Here is a 15,475-nt window from a genome sequence, read left to right as displayed (position 1 = left end):
ACCACTGTCCAACCGCTCACCAGTGTGTTGACCCCTGACCCCACTGGAGTGACTGGCGTCTGGCGGTCTGCTGTTGACGGTTTGTTTACTTGGTTCAAGGTTTCAATAAATCGCGTTATTTTTTTTTTTTGTAGCAGTAGCAGTAGTAGTACTGCTGATGGATGATGGACTGACATTCATGGGGCGGAGGACTTTTTATCAGCTCACAACTTAATATCACGAATATGTCAACCTTCTAGTCCTCCATTTATTTCACATTTTCTTTTCATACACCATATTTTTAGTATTCAAGTTGTAGTTTTTTTAGGGGGGGGCAAAAAGATATGTTTGCCCAGAGGTTTTCCGTTTAGGGGGGGCAATTGCCCATTTTGCCCCAACGTAGATCCGCCACTGGACATTCGGGTATGCGTTTCACCGCTGCTGTGTGGTTACGGAGGTGTAAGCGTGCAGCGCACAATTGCACACTGCACAGTGCACATGCACATTACACATGAACTGCTAGTCATGACGATGCGAAGAAGAATTGGGTACACATTTGACTTAGTGTTAACCCTATTAGTGGCAGGGGGGGGGTTGTTTTCATCCACCCCTCAGGTTTTTCGGGAATATCTCCGAAACCGCTGAAGCTACGATGCTGAAATTTGCTGACTTTTCCTAAAACTAAATTGGGCACACTCCCTGAAAATTTCAAGTTCATAACTTTACCAAGGGCGGCTCCAGAGCACTGGGAATTGGAGGTCCTATTCGTGAAGCGAGTCATTTGGGCGAAGATCACGATGCTGCACCAGTTTTACGAACAGTGAATGAAATGTATCATGTGATAACATATACAAAGTTATTGTGCATCCTCTTTTGACACGTTTTTGCTATAATAGGCGGATCCAGGCGTCCAAAAAGGGGGTTATGTTTTACCTCCCAACATAGGTGCCCTGACACCGCCTATGCATGACCAATACAATTGTAGTCGTTCTCTCATAAGAAAATTGTAACATAACAAGACCATTACCACCCTTTTTAGATACAGTACCAACAAAAACCTTATTTACTATACTTTTTGTGTACCCCCAATCTCAATGATCTGTATCCGCATATGATTTTTGAAAATGCATATTTTTAGGATCCATGTGAATTCCTGTTTCATTCTCTATCGATCGGCAAAAGTTGCGTTAAGATTGGTTCAGAAACCTGGCCGTGATAAACAGTCTAAAATGTATCTGCAATTTGCCCGTTTTTACCCCCCTCTACCCCCCTATTGACATTTTTTAATTTTTATTTTTTAGAAATATAGATCACGTTCAGCGGAATCGAATGCCGTTTGAATTTTGAAAATCGGCCCGTTAGATCTCGAGATATCAAGGGGGGGGGGGTCGTAAACAGCCCCCCTGCCACTAATAGGGGTAGCCAGGAGCCTGCCACTAATAGGGTTAAATGGTGGTGTATATTACTGCTGAGTGCTGGGTGAGTGCGTGTATGTGTATCGGTGAGCCGGACTTTGTCCTCACTGACCGTCTGACGATCCCTCAGCTCCAGTGGCCTCCGCTGAAAGTATCCGACTGACCTGGTGTGTCCCTCCCTCAGGTCTGTCTGGTACTGTACCCTGCACTCCCCACTGACCTGGTGTGTCCGTCCCTCAGGTCTGACCTGGCAGTATCCCACTGACCTGGTCTGTCCCTCCCTCAGGTCTGGTACTGTACTGTCCGCTGCCCTCCCCACTGACCTGGTCTTTCCCTCCCTCAGGTCTGACCTGGCAGTATCCCACTGACCTGGTCTGTCCCTCCCTCAGGTCTGGTACTGTACTGTCCGCTGCCCTCCCCACTGACCTGGTGTGTCCGTCCCTCAGGTCTGACCTGGCAGTATCCCACTGACCTGGTGTGTCCGTCCCTCAGGTCTGTCTGGTACTGTACCCTGCACTCCCCACTGACCTGCTCTGTCCGTCCCTCAGGTCTGACCTGGCAGTATCCCACTGACCTGGTGTGTCCCTCCCTCAGGTCTGGTACTGTACTGTCCCCCGCCCTCCCCACTGACCTGGTGTGTCCGTCCCTCAGGTCTGACCTGGCAGTATCCCACTGACCTGGTGTGTCCGTCCCTCAGGTCTGGTACTGTACTGTCCGCTGCCCTCCCCACTGACCTGCTCTGTCCCTCCCTCAGGTCTGGTACTGTACTGTCCCCTGCCCTCGCCACTGACCTGGTCTTTCCCTCCCTCAGGTCTGACCTGGCAGCATCCCACTGACCTGGTGTGTCCGTCCCTCAGGTCTGGTACTGTACTGTCCCCTGCGCTCCCCACTGACCTGCTCTGTCCGTCCCTCAGGTCTGGTACTGTACTGTCCACTGCCCTCCCCACTGACCTGGGGCCGTATTCACGTCGACTTCGTAAGTCGATTTTCTTTCGTAAGTGTAATTTGGTATTCACGTCGATACTTCTTAAGTTTTTATCGACGGAGTTCACGTGATTAAAAAAATTTACTTAAGAAGTAGGTCAAACTTAAGAAAATTCTTACGAAAACGATCGACGTGAATACGGCCCCTGGTGTGTCCGTCCCTCAGGTCTGACCTGGCAGTATCCCACTGACCTGGTGTGTCCGTCCCTCAGCTCCAGGTAGGCCCGGGTCAGCACCAGCAGCGGGTGCTCCACGATGTGCCAGGCCATGCCGGCGGCCCCTCTGTCTCCTCCGTCCTCTGCCTCCGGCATGGAGAAGTAGTTATCCCGGTCTATCCGGATCTCTGTCGGATACGGGGATACAGACGTCAGACTGCAGAGCGGGGGAACCCCGAGCTGTGCGCAGTGGACTAGGTGAAGTGGACTGCAGGGTGCAGTGTGTTAACTCCGGTGGGTTAAGTGAGGTGGGTTGGGGCTGGTGGGCTGGGGTTAGTTGGACTGGGTGCACTTAGCTGGGTGCAGTGAGATGAGCACAGAGCACCCAGTAATGTTAAGCTGATCTCACTCGGCCGGGTGCAGCGGGTCAGTTTAACGGTCAGCCCGGGAGAGGAAGTGTTACACTCTGACCCCATGGGACGCAGAGACAGCAACAAACATCTGGCGGCATCACCACCATTCATCACACACCAGCCGACCGACCGAACTGGGTGCAGAGTGCAGACTGCAGCCGGTCCGCGCAGGCCGTGATTTAACGGCGCTGCAACAGAATGCTCGGCTCGTGATAAACAACACGGAAATATATGTGAGCCGCCGTGGTCTGCACCAGCATAGTAGTTAATTGTGCCATATATTTCGAACCCCATTGTTAAAACAAGTGTTGGTCGCCCACACAGAAATTGCGCCGGGCTGCATCACAGGCCATGTTTTGAGGTTGGCATGAATTTCTCAGCATTGCATGGCCATGCACTCCTTCTCTTGTGTTGCACGGTGTCCCCGATATGGAGCGGTGCCCCTGCAGTTGCCTCTCCCGCCGGACAGATATATGTGCGACTCAGCCGACCTTTTTAGTCCCCGGGTTCCTCCCCAATGATCCCGGTGAACCCTCAGTGATTCAAGTGACCTCAGATAGCCCCAGTGACTCCTCATGACCTCAGTGATCTCTGACAGTGACAGGTACCGCTGTCTTCACTGCAGCAGTAACAGATGACGTTCCTAATGTGGAGATCTTACAGACCGCGGCCTCACACGATATACCTAGGTACTCAGCACGCAACGTGCGCCATCTGGCAAATTGCTATAATTAGAACGAGCAGTAGATTTAAACGCAGGATAGTGACTTGATGGCAATTTATAGCTCATTAGAACTGCGCATGAATGATATGCAGCTCGTCCTATCTTCATAAATCAACTGCAGCAGAGCAAGAGTTACGGAATTGAATTCATAGCCACTCATGCGTGGTAGGTAAGGACTTAGTAGGCCACTCCACCTGATCAGATGTGAAATAATGCACCCGTTTCAAGTCAACTTCAAGTGTCCACATGACTACCAATAGAATCAACGACCGGAATATTACAGTGGAAGAGAAGGGCCTCATTTTAGTCCCAATAAGAGGCCTATAAAATTGATGGAACGGCTTCCCTCTACCTCGTCCCGTCCTTAGGTCCCGAAATGAACAGTCGTGACTTGTCCGTCTGTCCTGTCCGTCTGTCCGTTTCGCCGTCTCTCTCTCTCTCTCTCTCTCTCTCTCTCTCTCTCTCTCTCTCTCTCTCTCTCTCTCTCTCTCTCTCTCTCTCTCTCTCTCTCTCTTTCCCTCACTCTCTCTCTCTTTCCCTCACTCTCTCTCTCTATCTCTCTCCCTCTCTCTCTCTCTCTATCTCTCTTTCCCTCACTCTCTCTCTCTCCACTCACTCTCTCTCCCCCTCACTCTCTCTCTCCCCCTCACTCTCTCTCTCCCTCACTCTCTCACTCTCTCTCTCTCTCTCCCTCTCTCTCTCTCTCTCTCTCTCTCTCTCTCTCTCTCTCTCTCTCGCTCCCCTACCTGTGTTACTGTTCTCGTCAGCCAGCCGCTCCAGGTTGTCCGTCATGTGTGTGTCCATGGTGAGCGGATGAGCACACCAGGCGAGTTGACCCCGCTGTCGGCGCAGGGCAGACTCCAGCTTTGACTGCCTGGAAGGTGAGACGGAAGGGTAAACAGCTCAGTCAACTACTGTAGAAGGTCGGACTATATAGATAAAGCAAACTAGCGTCTGCCTTTCATTCATCTAAAATGTTACTTTGTGTAGTTGGGCAAATGAGATATTTCAACAGCGTTTGACATAATGAATTCGGGCGATGCATTAGGAAAATACGCAGGCATGCAGTTAAAAAGCGCTTCGGAATAATTTAAGATATCAGGCGTCTCAATTAGTTATACCATGGAGTGCACATTATGACGCCTGTAGATAAAACACGAGCTGCATATATAACGCAGAAAAATAATAGACGGTCAGAAGTGGAATGACCATTGTGCGTGTTACGGGTACATTTTCTGAACACGGTATACTGACTTGTGCTGCAGGGTCTCGCCGTCCTTCTCCTTCCTCTCGCAGTGAGCTCGGAGGGCGAGCACGCGCGCCTCGAGCGCCTCCTTCAGCGAGAGATCCGGGGGACTATACGGGGAGCGGGCGCCGGCGGAGGAGAAGGTGGGCTGCAGGTGCGCCCGACTGAAACACGGCACCGGCAGCGGTCACAGATACGTCACTGAACGGGGGGAGGGGCGGGGCTGACCGCCCGACTGAAACACGGCACCGGCAGCGGTCACAGATACGTCACTGAACGGGGGGAGGGGCGGGGCTGACCGCCCGACTGAAACACGGCACCGGCAGCGGTCACAGATACGTCACTGAACGGGGGGAGGGGCGGGCTGACCGGGTTTCAATTGACTATCGTACCGGTTGACAGTTTCAAATAAATGTGCCATGAAGTCAAGGTCTTCTAATAGACTGTGACTACGCAACATGCAGCTGGATTTAACTGCATTATTGTATGCAAATATAGCATAGTCTACAATTAGCAACAGAAGGTGCCGCCCATTGCGATGTCATTAGTAAGGACACATGCACTCAGACGATAATAATGTCACACTACTGTCAACACTAACGTTTATATCTACAGGGTGTCCCATAAGTTCGTTCTCACCTTTTATTTGCATGTAAAACATAGTACATTGCGTTTTGATATGTTTATAACCCCTCAATGTGCTCCCCATTTCATAGGCAAACACTTGAATACATGCTGCGACATGCCAACCGGCATGTTTGGCAGCATAGCAGGCTTGAAGTTAGCCCAGACGGACTTGGCATGCGCCGTGAGCTCCTCAATGCTGGAACACCGCTTCTCTTCGACGAGCCTCGATTTCAATATTCCCAACACATTTTTATGAAATTTGGATCCCATGAGTTGCCTGGGATGTGATCTTGCCACACACGCCTATCACAGTCTCCTGGCACTGCTTTTATGCTTTGCTTGACCTCTGCACTGATGCACTGTCTTGCTTGAAGATGGGCCTACGACCTCCCGGATGCCATTTTCTACTAAAAAAATGTTGTCATACTTGCGGTTCAAGTTAAGCTAGAAAGCTGAAACTCCTCCTAGATCTTCTTGGAGAAGCATTCTGCGTCCCAAGACTGTTCCTGGAGCATCATTCGCAACGTGATCAGTGTCTGGACGCATATTACCCCACATTACCGTGACCCTGGCCTTTTGCATAGGAATAAAGCTGGATGATACAAAGGCCTTTTCCGTCGCCCATATGGGACCGTTTTGGGGTTTGGACGGGTGTTTTATCTCGAGCACGGACTAGGTAGTCCAGATGACCACATTGATGTCATCGACCCTCCAGTTTTTTTAGCCTCAGGCATAACGAAACACATGTTTGGCCATTTTAAGACGTTTTTGACTGTTTTTAGCCCTCCGGTAAGTAGAGCTTAACCCGCGCCCCGCTGGGGGGGGGGGGCAGAATCTGCCCCCCCTCCCGTTTTTCGCCAATAACTTCTAAACGCGTTACGCCAGCGACGTCAAACTTTTAGTACCTTATCATACATCAATTTGACACGTTCCCTGAAAATTTGAGCGAAATCCGTCGGAAAATTTTTGAGAAATTGACGTTTTAGTGACGTCATGTTCGCCATTTTCGCCTCAAAAACGGCAAAATTTCAAACGCCGCTAACATCTTCATTTTTAAAGGAATCAAGACGTAACAAAAAAGGTTATACGTGATTCTACTTTGTCTATCAAATGGCTATCTCGGTTTTTTGAAAATTTTGGATTTTGGCCAAAATTTTTCCAAAAAACTGACTTTTTTGGGAAATTATTTATAAAATCCAAAATTTTGAGTTTATCGAAAAAACCGGAATATATGTCAAAGAAGTGGTCTATGTGCATCTACATACCAATTTTTAGAAGAATCAGTTCAAAAATGTGGGAGTTATTCAAAATGTTATGACGTCACGACACACAAAATTTTTGAAAAATGATTTTTTTGGAAGTTCTAGACCTCGTACGGAAACAAAAATAGCACCATTCGATTCGCCGTGAAAAACTGCATCGGATAGACACCTTTTTAGGCCTTTACAACCAACTTCAAAATTTGACCTCACTTGACCTGACCTTGACCTGACCTCGACCTGAAATTCATCCAGAGGTGGTCCATATCACTTATTGAGTGTGCCTATTGAATTCCATGAGTAAAATGACCCATAAAACATGTGTCGCACATGCCCTTTTCTATATTTTGTTTTTGGTGACCTGACCTGACCTGACCTGACCTTGACCTTGACCTTTGAATGACATTGTGTGCAACGAATATTGTCTTGGTAGTCTAAGAACACGTTTTGGGCAATCAGTCTCAGTCCATTCTTCGGCAACTACGGTGCAAGGCCGATACTGTAGAAACTTGCATTTTGTACCCTTGACCTGACCTTGACCTGACCTCTGACCTACTTAAGCAAAAAAAAAATGGGCTCTTAAGATCCGCCTTGTTGAGAGCTTTCGATTGCCGTTTTCCCCGTCTTTCTACGACCATCGGTTCGGAAGTTAGACAGGGGGGGCAGAATCTGCCCCCCCCCCCCAGCAGGGCGCGTATGGCAGAATAGCCCAGCGGGGCGCGGGTTAAGTCACCTTGAGTTAGGTACCCCGAAATGATACTCTTAGACAGCTGGTAATACATCCTGGAAAGCCTGTTACCAACTTTCTAACGCTAAGACCTTTTTGACGGCCATTTTGGCGCCACACAGTTTTGGCCACATGGCTCACTCGTGAAAGCTGACAAAAAAAGAGCATAAACTTGCAGCGATTGACTCCCGACAAATCATCGGCGTCACTTGTTGACTGTGCGTCCAGTTAGCGACAGACATTGGCTACATACTGGATGGCCTCAATCACCCTCAACCGTCGTGAATGGCCCAGTGCGGACTAAATACCGAGACGTTCCCGTATCGGAGACCTCTATGTTGCGGCGTAAGCCGTCTCCACAGGAAGCGAACTCTCTGGCAAAAAATATTTTGTCTAGACGAATTAGTTACCGTGGAGCACATTCACAGTTGCCATGGCAACCCCAAAAGCTCAGTTTCAAAATAAATTAAGCGTGGCTTTAAATAAGAGAGCCTCTTAAAGAAAAATTTAGGTGAGAAGGAACTTATGGGACACCCTGTACTTGGCTATGGACTTGAAAGAGCTGCGCCAGGATTGTTGAGTGCCTGCAAGTATTAACGCGATACCATACGATGCCTGCCGACACACGGTATTGACATTACAGTGACGGTGCTAACATCCCACACGGCACTAACATTACAGTGACGGCATCCTCTGAGGGCTCCGTTTGCCTGCCGCTCAGCAGACAGACGGCCAGGAACGCTGCGCCGGCCAGCAGGCCCAGCGAGCGGCCTTTTCGGCACTGGTAGACGGCCATCGCCCGGCCGAGTTGTCCCGGCCGAGCTGTCCCGGCTCGATCTGTCCCGGCTCGAGCTGTCCCGGCTGTCCCAGCCGCCCGGAGCTGGAAACACAGAGCGGTTACCGAGTCAGGGGCAGATCCGGACCGCTCTGCACGGCGCCCGACGGCCGCTCCGACAGCCGCCAGATGACCCATCCGTCACCTGCACGGGAGGCCGGACACCGCCAGGGTACAGAGCTTGTGCAGGCAGGGCGGGGCGAGGAACACGGCGGAATGGAGCGGCGCACCGATCACGGCGGATAGGAGCGGCGCATGGAACACGACGGGTAGGAGCCTCGCACAGAATACGCGCATTGGAGCAGCGCACGGAAAAAGATGCTGCGCCAGACACGGGGTACAGCGGATGGAGAGGCAGGCGGGAAGGCGTACGGAGACAGAGAGGCGTACGGAGAGACGGAACATGGTACAGGGACCCGCAGTTGCTACTGTACACATATATTACCAATTTAGAATTGTGCTATTATTTGCTAAGTGCTGGCCATTGGAGAAAAGAAATGTAGCGCAAAGTATGGAGGAATACCACATGTTTGCTCCTAGGACGTATGTTTTGTATAATTCCTCTTACCGCAACAGATATTCTTTCAAAACTACAATCGTGCTATTTTTCTGTGCCGGTTGCCTCCCCAGAGCCCGTCCGTGGTATCGCCTATAGCTTCCGTTCCCGCTACGTGAATGAAAGTCACGTGACTACTACGCGTTTGCGCTCAGTACTAACACACCTAGCCCGAGGGCCGGTCCGTAGCGGGGAGGGGTAGAACGCCAGAGCTCCAGCGCAGTGGAGGTGGTGGTGGCCCGTATCATAAAGAGGCAACCGTAAGCAGAACTACAATTGCCGCAGTATGAGATTATGATAAGGTTTTCTTTAGATGTATTGATTGACAAGAAAGTGCAATGCTTATCCGATATAATAAAACGGTGTCCAAGGCCTTGGAAGAACTGTAAAACATATTCAGGAACGTATTAATTTCTGATACAGGCCATGACCTTTCACCTTGCCTCCGGGGAGGACCGCTCAGGAATCCACATACCGAACGAATCGAGGCCTCGCAGCGCGGTGGCAGACGAGGTGGATAAACCATCGCAAGATCTTTCGGTTACTTATGTTTCCAGAAGAAGGGGGGTGGAGGGTGAGGCTCATCAATCTTTTCCTTATTAAGTTATAGCTTACCGAAAAAATGCAACACAAGGCCGTCACGAGATGTAGAAGTGCCTCAGCCACACCAGTTTTGAGTAAACCTAAAGCATTGAAATTCAGGCCAGTGATCCTGAAGCATTATTTTATTTTTGTCGTGCATAAGCTGGGGTGACGTGGGCCAAGTTAGTTGCGAAGAAACGGTTTTAGTTTGAGAACATTTCTGAGGCTAGTCGCGCCAAATAGTATACGTTTGTTGCAAAATATCAAATAGAATGTTGACGTGCTATCCAGATGATGGAATTTATATGACACAAGAAGTCCAAAAGTGGCATCGTTAGTCATCCTGCATACCATATAAATCGATTCGTCACCTCGGTTCGAGCTCTTCTTTTCGCGGATGATCGATTTCGTTTTTTTTTTTTTTTGAGGGGGGTGACAGGTTATGAGCCAGCAACCACCCTCCCCAGTCCCCACAACAGCAATTGTTGACAAATACTGTGATGGCCTAAAATGCCCTCAATTGTGTTACGTAATTTGGGGCTCTCAACTTTGCTTTGTTAAATTTATTTGTCTATTCATTATAAAAGCTGTCAAATTTGCCGTATCATTAAACTTTTATTGAGTTTGTATTTCACACTTATCTAAAATGAAAATTTTTATCACTGGCCTTTTTTATGAATGGATGGTCGCATGAATGAACGAATGAATAGCTCCATTCGAGCATCAGCTGAAATCAATCCTAAAATTTAATCTACCAGTCTGCAACGAAAAGGTTTAAAAACCAGTGCAAGTTAGGTGCAGTTTCTAATCTATGCCGTTTTTTATTAAGTGTCTCATAGCTCCTTAATCTTGAGCCGCTTCTCTCACGATTCATTTTATGTGGTGCTTACATTGTTCAAGAAGTTATAGTATTCGAGCTCGTTGGTCTTAAAAACTGCTATCGAAGTAAATTAAAGTGCTTCGGGCTTCGGCACTTGAAAACCAATCGATATTTAACCCTCGCCCGTATTGGTGTTTTTCCAGCCGCGAACGTATAAGGGGGGGGGGGTCCGTTGGACCCCCCCCTTGCCGTTTCGCCCCTGATCGAGCTAGAGCTTCGCGGAAAAAAACGAGCGTGTTGCCCGTCACGAGAGGAAGCCGATGATACCTAATTTTAAGGTCCTAGGTCATTGGTTGACCTTGCAGGTCAGGTCAATGACCCAAAAGTCGGGAAAATCGGGACCTGTTAAAACGTCGTTAAGTGTGGCTGCTGTGGGGGTTTTCGGGGCGCCGATCACGAATATCATGTTAGTTTTGATCACAGATGATGTCTTTATGCATTTAGTCCAGGTCGGGTGAGGTCAGGTCAGGTCAACCAGTAGGGGTCCTGCCGGGTATTCCTAGTAGGTGTCAACCGCCTCTGACAGCTTCGTAACATGTTACGAAGGTACCAAAACTACTTCGTAAACGTTCATATGGTTACTAAATTCGAATTCAGCTAAAAAAACTGGCCTAGAAACATGTAAAACTCGAAAAAGTGAACCGAGGTCACCAAAGGTCAATGACCTGACCTGACCTTCAGATGACCTTGACACCCACCCTAATGCATGGGGGCAACATCATATCACATGTTTGAACGCTTGAAACCACGAAAAGACTGCAAACGCGCGGCTAATGCGAGCCGACATACGCCGAATCGCGATTCCGGCCAAACATGGTCTCGAAAAGTAGGTCACAGGTCAAAGGTCATTGGGATCAGGGTCATGAAATTTTCAGGGTGGGTGTAAAATTGATCAACGCGAGGGTACTGAAAGTTTCGTTGCGATCGGCCGCTTTTTACGCGAGTTATTCGCGAAAAACCATGGGGGGGTCCGTTCGACCCCCCCCCTATACGGGCGAGGGTTAACCCTCACCCATTTAGGCATTTCTTTTCAGCGTCTTACATGTAGCGGAGGGGCGTAGAAACCTTCAGCCATTCGGCCCTTGATAAAAAGAGCCAGAGCTTCGCTGAAAAATAAAAAAGAGCGAGCTGCTCGTGACGAGAGAAATCCGATGATTTGAGACTCCTGGTCATCACTGACGAGAGAAAGCCAATTATTTTTATGTCCTGGTCAATGCTGAGATCCTAGGTCACTGGTTGACCTCCCAGGTCAGGTTAATAACCCAAAAGCACGGAAAATTGGGTCCTGCTAGAATTTCTACAAGTGAAGTTTGCTGGGACTTGGCTTGCTTCTGACTCCGAATTTACACTTGCTTTGATCAAAGATGATGTATCAAAGCATTTGGGGTAGGACGGGTCACGCCAGATCACCCATTAGGCGTTCCGCCGGCCATCCATATAATGTTAACCAGCTCTGACAGCCTTGCAACATGTTGCATAGGCACTATAACTGATACCTAAGTATGCCTAGTTTTCAAATGCTAAAATGGGTGCTAAATTTCAAACCAACACTTCCTAAAAACCACAGTAAAAAGGTGTAAATTTAAGGAAGTTAACCGAGATCATTTCAAGTAAATGACCTTAACCTGAGTTTCACGTGACCTTGGCACCCACAACAATCAATGAGACAATCACTAGATAGTATATTTCACAATCACATGTTGTCACGTCCCTAATTACGAAACGACTATGGAAACACACAGAAGATGTGCGCTGACTTTCAATTGCTATTCTGGCCTGACATGATCTTGAGAAAAATAATCACAGGTCAAAGGTAATTTGGTTCAGGGATTTACATAAAATTCTCGAAGGAGCAGGGGCGGATCCAAGGGGGGGTCACATGGGTCATGGCCCCCCCCTTGAGGCCCGGGGGCCCAAAGACCTGCCAGGGGCACCACCGGCCTATCAGGGGTATCACAGTCCTGACAGGTGCACCACAGGACCGCCAGGGGCACCCCAGGCCTAGCAGGGACACCACGGGCCTGGTGCCCCTGGGCCCTGACAGGACTGTAACGCCCCTGCAAGGCCGGTGGTGCCCCTGGCAGGCCTGTGGTGTCCATGGCAGGCCTGTGGTGCCCTTGCTAGGCCTCTGGTGCCCCTGACAGGCTTGTAATGCCCCTGGAAGGACTGTGGTGCCCCTGACAGGCCAGTGGTGCCCTTGCTAGGCCTGTGGTGCCCCTGGCAGGCCTCTGGTGCCCCTGACAGGCTTGCGGTGCCCTTGGAAGGACTGTGGTGTCCCTGGGCCCTGACAAGCCTGAGGTGCCCCTGACAGGCCCGTGGTGCCCTTGTTAGGCCTGTGGTGCCCCTGGCAGGCCTCTGGTGCCCTTGCTAGGCCGCTGGTGCCCCTGGCAGGCCTCTGGTGCCCCTGCGCCCGGAGAGGACTGGTGCCCCTGAAAAGTCTGAAGTGCCCCTCGGCAGGCCCGTGGTGCCCCTGACAGGCCCAAGGTGCCCCTGCAAGGCCGGTGGTGCCCCTGGCAGCCCTCTGGTGCCCCTGGCAGGTCTGTGGTGCCCCTGGCAGGTCTGTGGCGCCCCTGGCAGACCTGTGTTGACTGGTGCCCCTGCTAGGTCGCTGGTGCCCCTCACAGACCTGTGGTGCCCCTGGGCCTTGACAAGCCTGAGATGCCTGGCTATGACAGGCTCGTAGTGCCCCTGATAGACCAGTGGTGCCCCTGCTAGGCCGCTGGTGCCCCTCACAGGCCTGCGGTGCCCCTGGAAGGACTGTGGTGCCCCTGCCCCTAGGGGTGCTCATGGGCCCAACAGGCCCGTTGTGCCCCTGACAGGCCTGTAGTGTCCTTGCTAGGCCTGTGGTGCCCCTGCTTCCTGGCGGGCCTGTGGCGCCCCTACAAAGCCATAGGTGCCCCTGACAGGTTTGTGGTGTCCCTGGAAGGACTTTGGTGCCCCTGACAAGCCTGAAGTGTCAAGGACAGACCCTTTAGACGCCAGTGTCAAGTTCGTCGGACTGACAACGATTTGCTTACCTGATAACGTTCCTGGTAAGTACTCACTACTCAGCGTCCACAACATATACATATACACATAGCATATTCATATATACTTGCTTACAATTGGTAAATGTGGTTGTGGCTAAGAGTTAAGATACTGACTAAAAATAAAAAATAAAAATAAAAAACTGAAAATGGGGGCACCACCAAAATGAAGTGGACGAAATCCGTTGAGTTTTTAATTTTGGGTATAGGTAGGGGCACCACTTCGATTCATGACCCTCCCCTTGGAGTTTTCCTGGATCCGCCCCTGCGAAGGAGATGCAAAAATTATAAGGGCTATTTAATTTTCCGGGAAGTTGTAAAATTGATTACCTCCAGGGCACCAAAGAATCGTCACAATCCTTCGCTTTGCCGCGATTTATTGGTGAAAAACAGGGGGCGCGGTCTACTTACCTCTACTTAGGTATATGTGTGGTGAGGGTTAATATTCATTTTATCCATGTTGATGAATGTGCGACAATTTCTACATGAACTGAAACCAGTCCATATGAGCATGTTTTTCTCACGGACAATGACAATATAAAAACAAAGCGAATAAAACCAAACGTTTCGAACAACAACATGCCTTCGTCAGTGAAGAAAAATAAGTGTAGGTTTAACCCTCGCCGGCCGAGGGGGGGGGGCGGGTGCCGCCCCCCCATAGGGTTTTTTCGCGATAGCTCCAAACACGCTGGCGATAGAGAGCTGAAACTTGGCATACCTGACCTTTGATCCAAGCCTCATCTTTTGACACCAACCGCATTTTTGGGTCAGGTCAGGTCACTGACCTATGACGTCATAAGTGAACCTCTGCACGGTCTTCAGATGTCGCAACTTCGCAACGCCCTCACTGCCAGAGGAGATGTCACAGGGAAATGAAACTTGCAGGATCTAGTATCCATTACGAGTCCCACAACTTGTATATCTCGGATTTTTCCTAAAGCTCATATGAGGTCAGGTCATTTTCGTGACCTCACCATTATAAGTCAATGGGGAAAAATGAAAACTGCTATTCTGGCGCCGGGAACGATCTCCAACTATCTCAAGCACACAGAATCGTGATTTGATGCACTCCTTGCAAGGTTAGATGCGTCACTTTTGCAATGTTGACCTTACGTGACGTCATCTATGACGTCATCAAGGTCATATTAGTTTTTCGTCAATAACTCTTGATCAAATTGAGCTAGCGAGTCGGGAAAGCCACCAATGGACTCAGGAAGGCCTGCCGAATCGAATGATATGCGACATGACCTCTTTCGACCAACTTCGTGACCTGGGGGCGCTGACCTGACCTTGACCTGAGGTCAACACCCCAAGTTGACCTGACCCGGACAAAAAGTATACCATTCGACGCGCCTGAGCAAGGCGAACACGATGCTGCCAAAATCGGCGCTCTACGGCCGTTTTTTGCGAAGTTATTCACCAAAAACTGAACCGTACCTTGGGGCACTTGACCTGACCTCAGAGGTCACCGGTTGACCTAGGACCTTAAAATCGGGTACCAATCTCTGCGTCTCGTAACGGCGCACACGCTCGTTTTTTCCGCGACGCGCTAGCTCCACCAGGGGCGAAACGGCGAGGGGGGGGGGTCGTACCCGCCCCCCCTCGGCCGGCGCGTATGTAGAAAACCAATAGGTCCGGCGAGGGTTAACATCAATGAGAACTATATGCGGCACCGTCTCGGTCTGGCCAGCCGGGTTGCCGATAAAATACACAAATGTTTATAGGCTTCCATGATGTGCTTAAAAAAAAACTGTTGAAAATATATATTTAAAAAATAAAGATAACCACATCATCGATTTTATCGAAAGAAAACATCTATGCCTGGTTACTTATTTCTCGCCACTGACGGAGGCACTTTTTTGTGCGAAACGTCTGGTTTTATTCGTATTGTTATTGTCTTGTCATTCCCTGTGAGAAAAAAGGATAACTCTTCAGTTTTCAAACCATAAGAGTGAAACGGCTTAATGTAACACTTCAGTGTGTATACGAAACCTATAAGTCCCTAAAAATAATCCTATTTACAGCTTTTAAAAAGATACAGCTTATACAGCTTAGGCATACATTTTT

General features: G+C 49.6%; 1 protein-coding gene across 4 annotated transcripts in view; it reads right to left on the bottom strand.

Moving 5' to 3' along the window:
* The window catches only part of LOC122384591, a 42,591-nt gene that overhangs the window by 14,274 nt on the left and 12,842 nt on the right, over window positions 1-15,475 (bottom strand). For all 4 annotated transcript variants that reach the window (XM_043372155.1, XM_043372154.1, XM_043372152.1 and 1 more), the window contains exons 2-5: window positions 8,204-8,409; window positions 4,925-5,080; window positions 4,417-4,544; window positions 2,571-2,721 (exon numbers count right to left, since the gene is read on the bottom strand). In XM_043372155.1, coding sequence (XP_043228090.1) covers window positions 2,571-2,721; window positions 4,417-4,544; window positions 4,925-5,080; window positions 8,204-8,325 — 557 coding nt within the window. In that variant the 5' untranslated portion in view covers window positions 8,326-8,409. The remainder of the gene's footprint in view (window positions 1-2,570; window positions 2,722-4,416; window positions 4,545-4,924; window positions 5,081-8,203; window positions 8,410-15,475) is intronic.

This window comes from Amphibalanus amphitrite, unplaced genomic scaffold (genome assembly GCF_019059575.1).
Source record: "Amphibalanus amphitrite isolate SeventyFive unplaced genomic scaffold, NRLGWU_Aamphi_draft 000193F_arrow, whole genome shotgun sequence".
Taxonomy (NCBI): Eukaryota; Metazoa; Arthropoda; class Thecostraca; order Balanomorpha; family Balanidae; genus Amphibalanus; species Amphibalanus amphitrite.
Note: the sequence above shows the minus strand (reverse complement) of the source record. Positions and strands in the feature narration are given on the sequence as shown.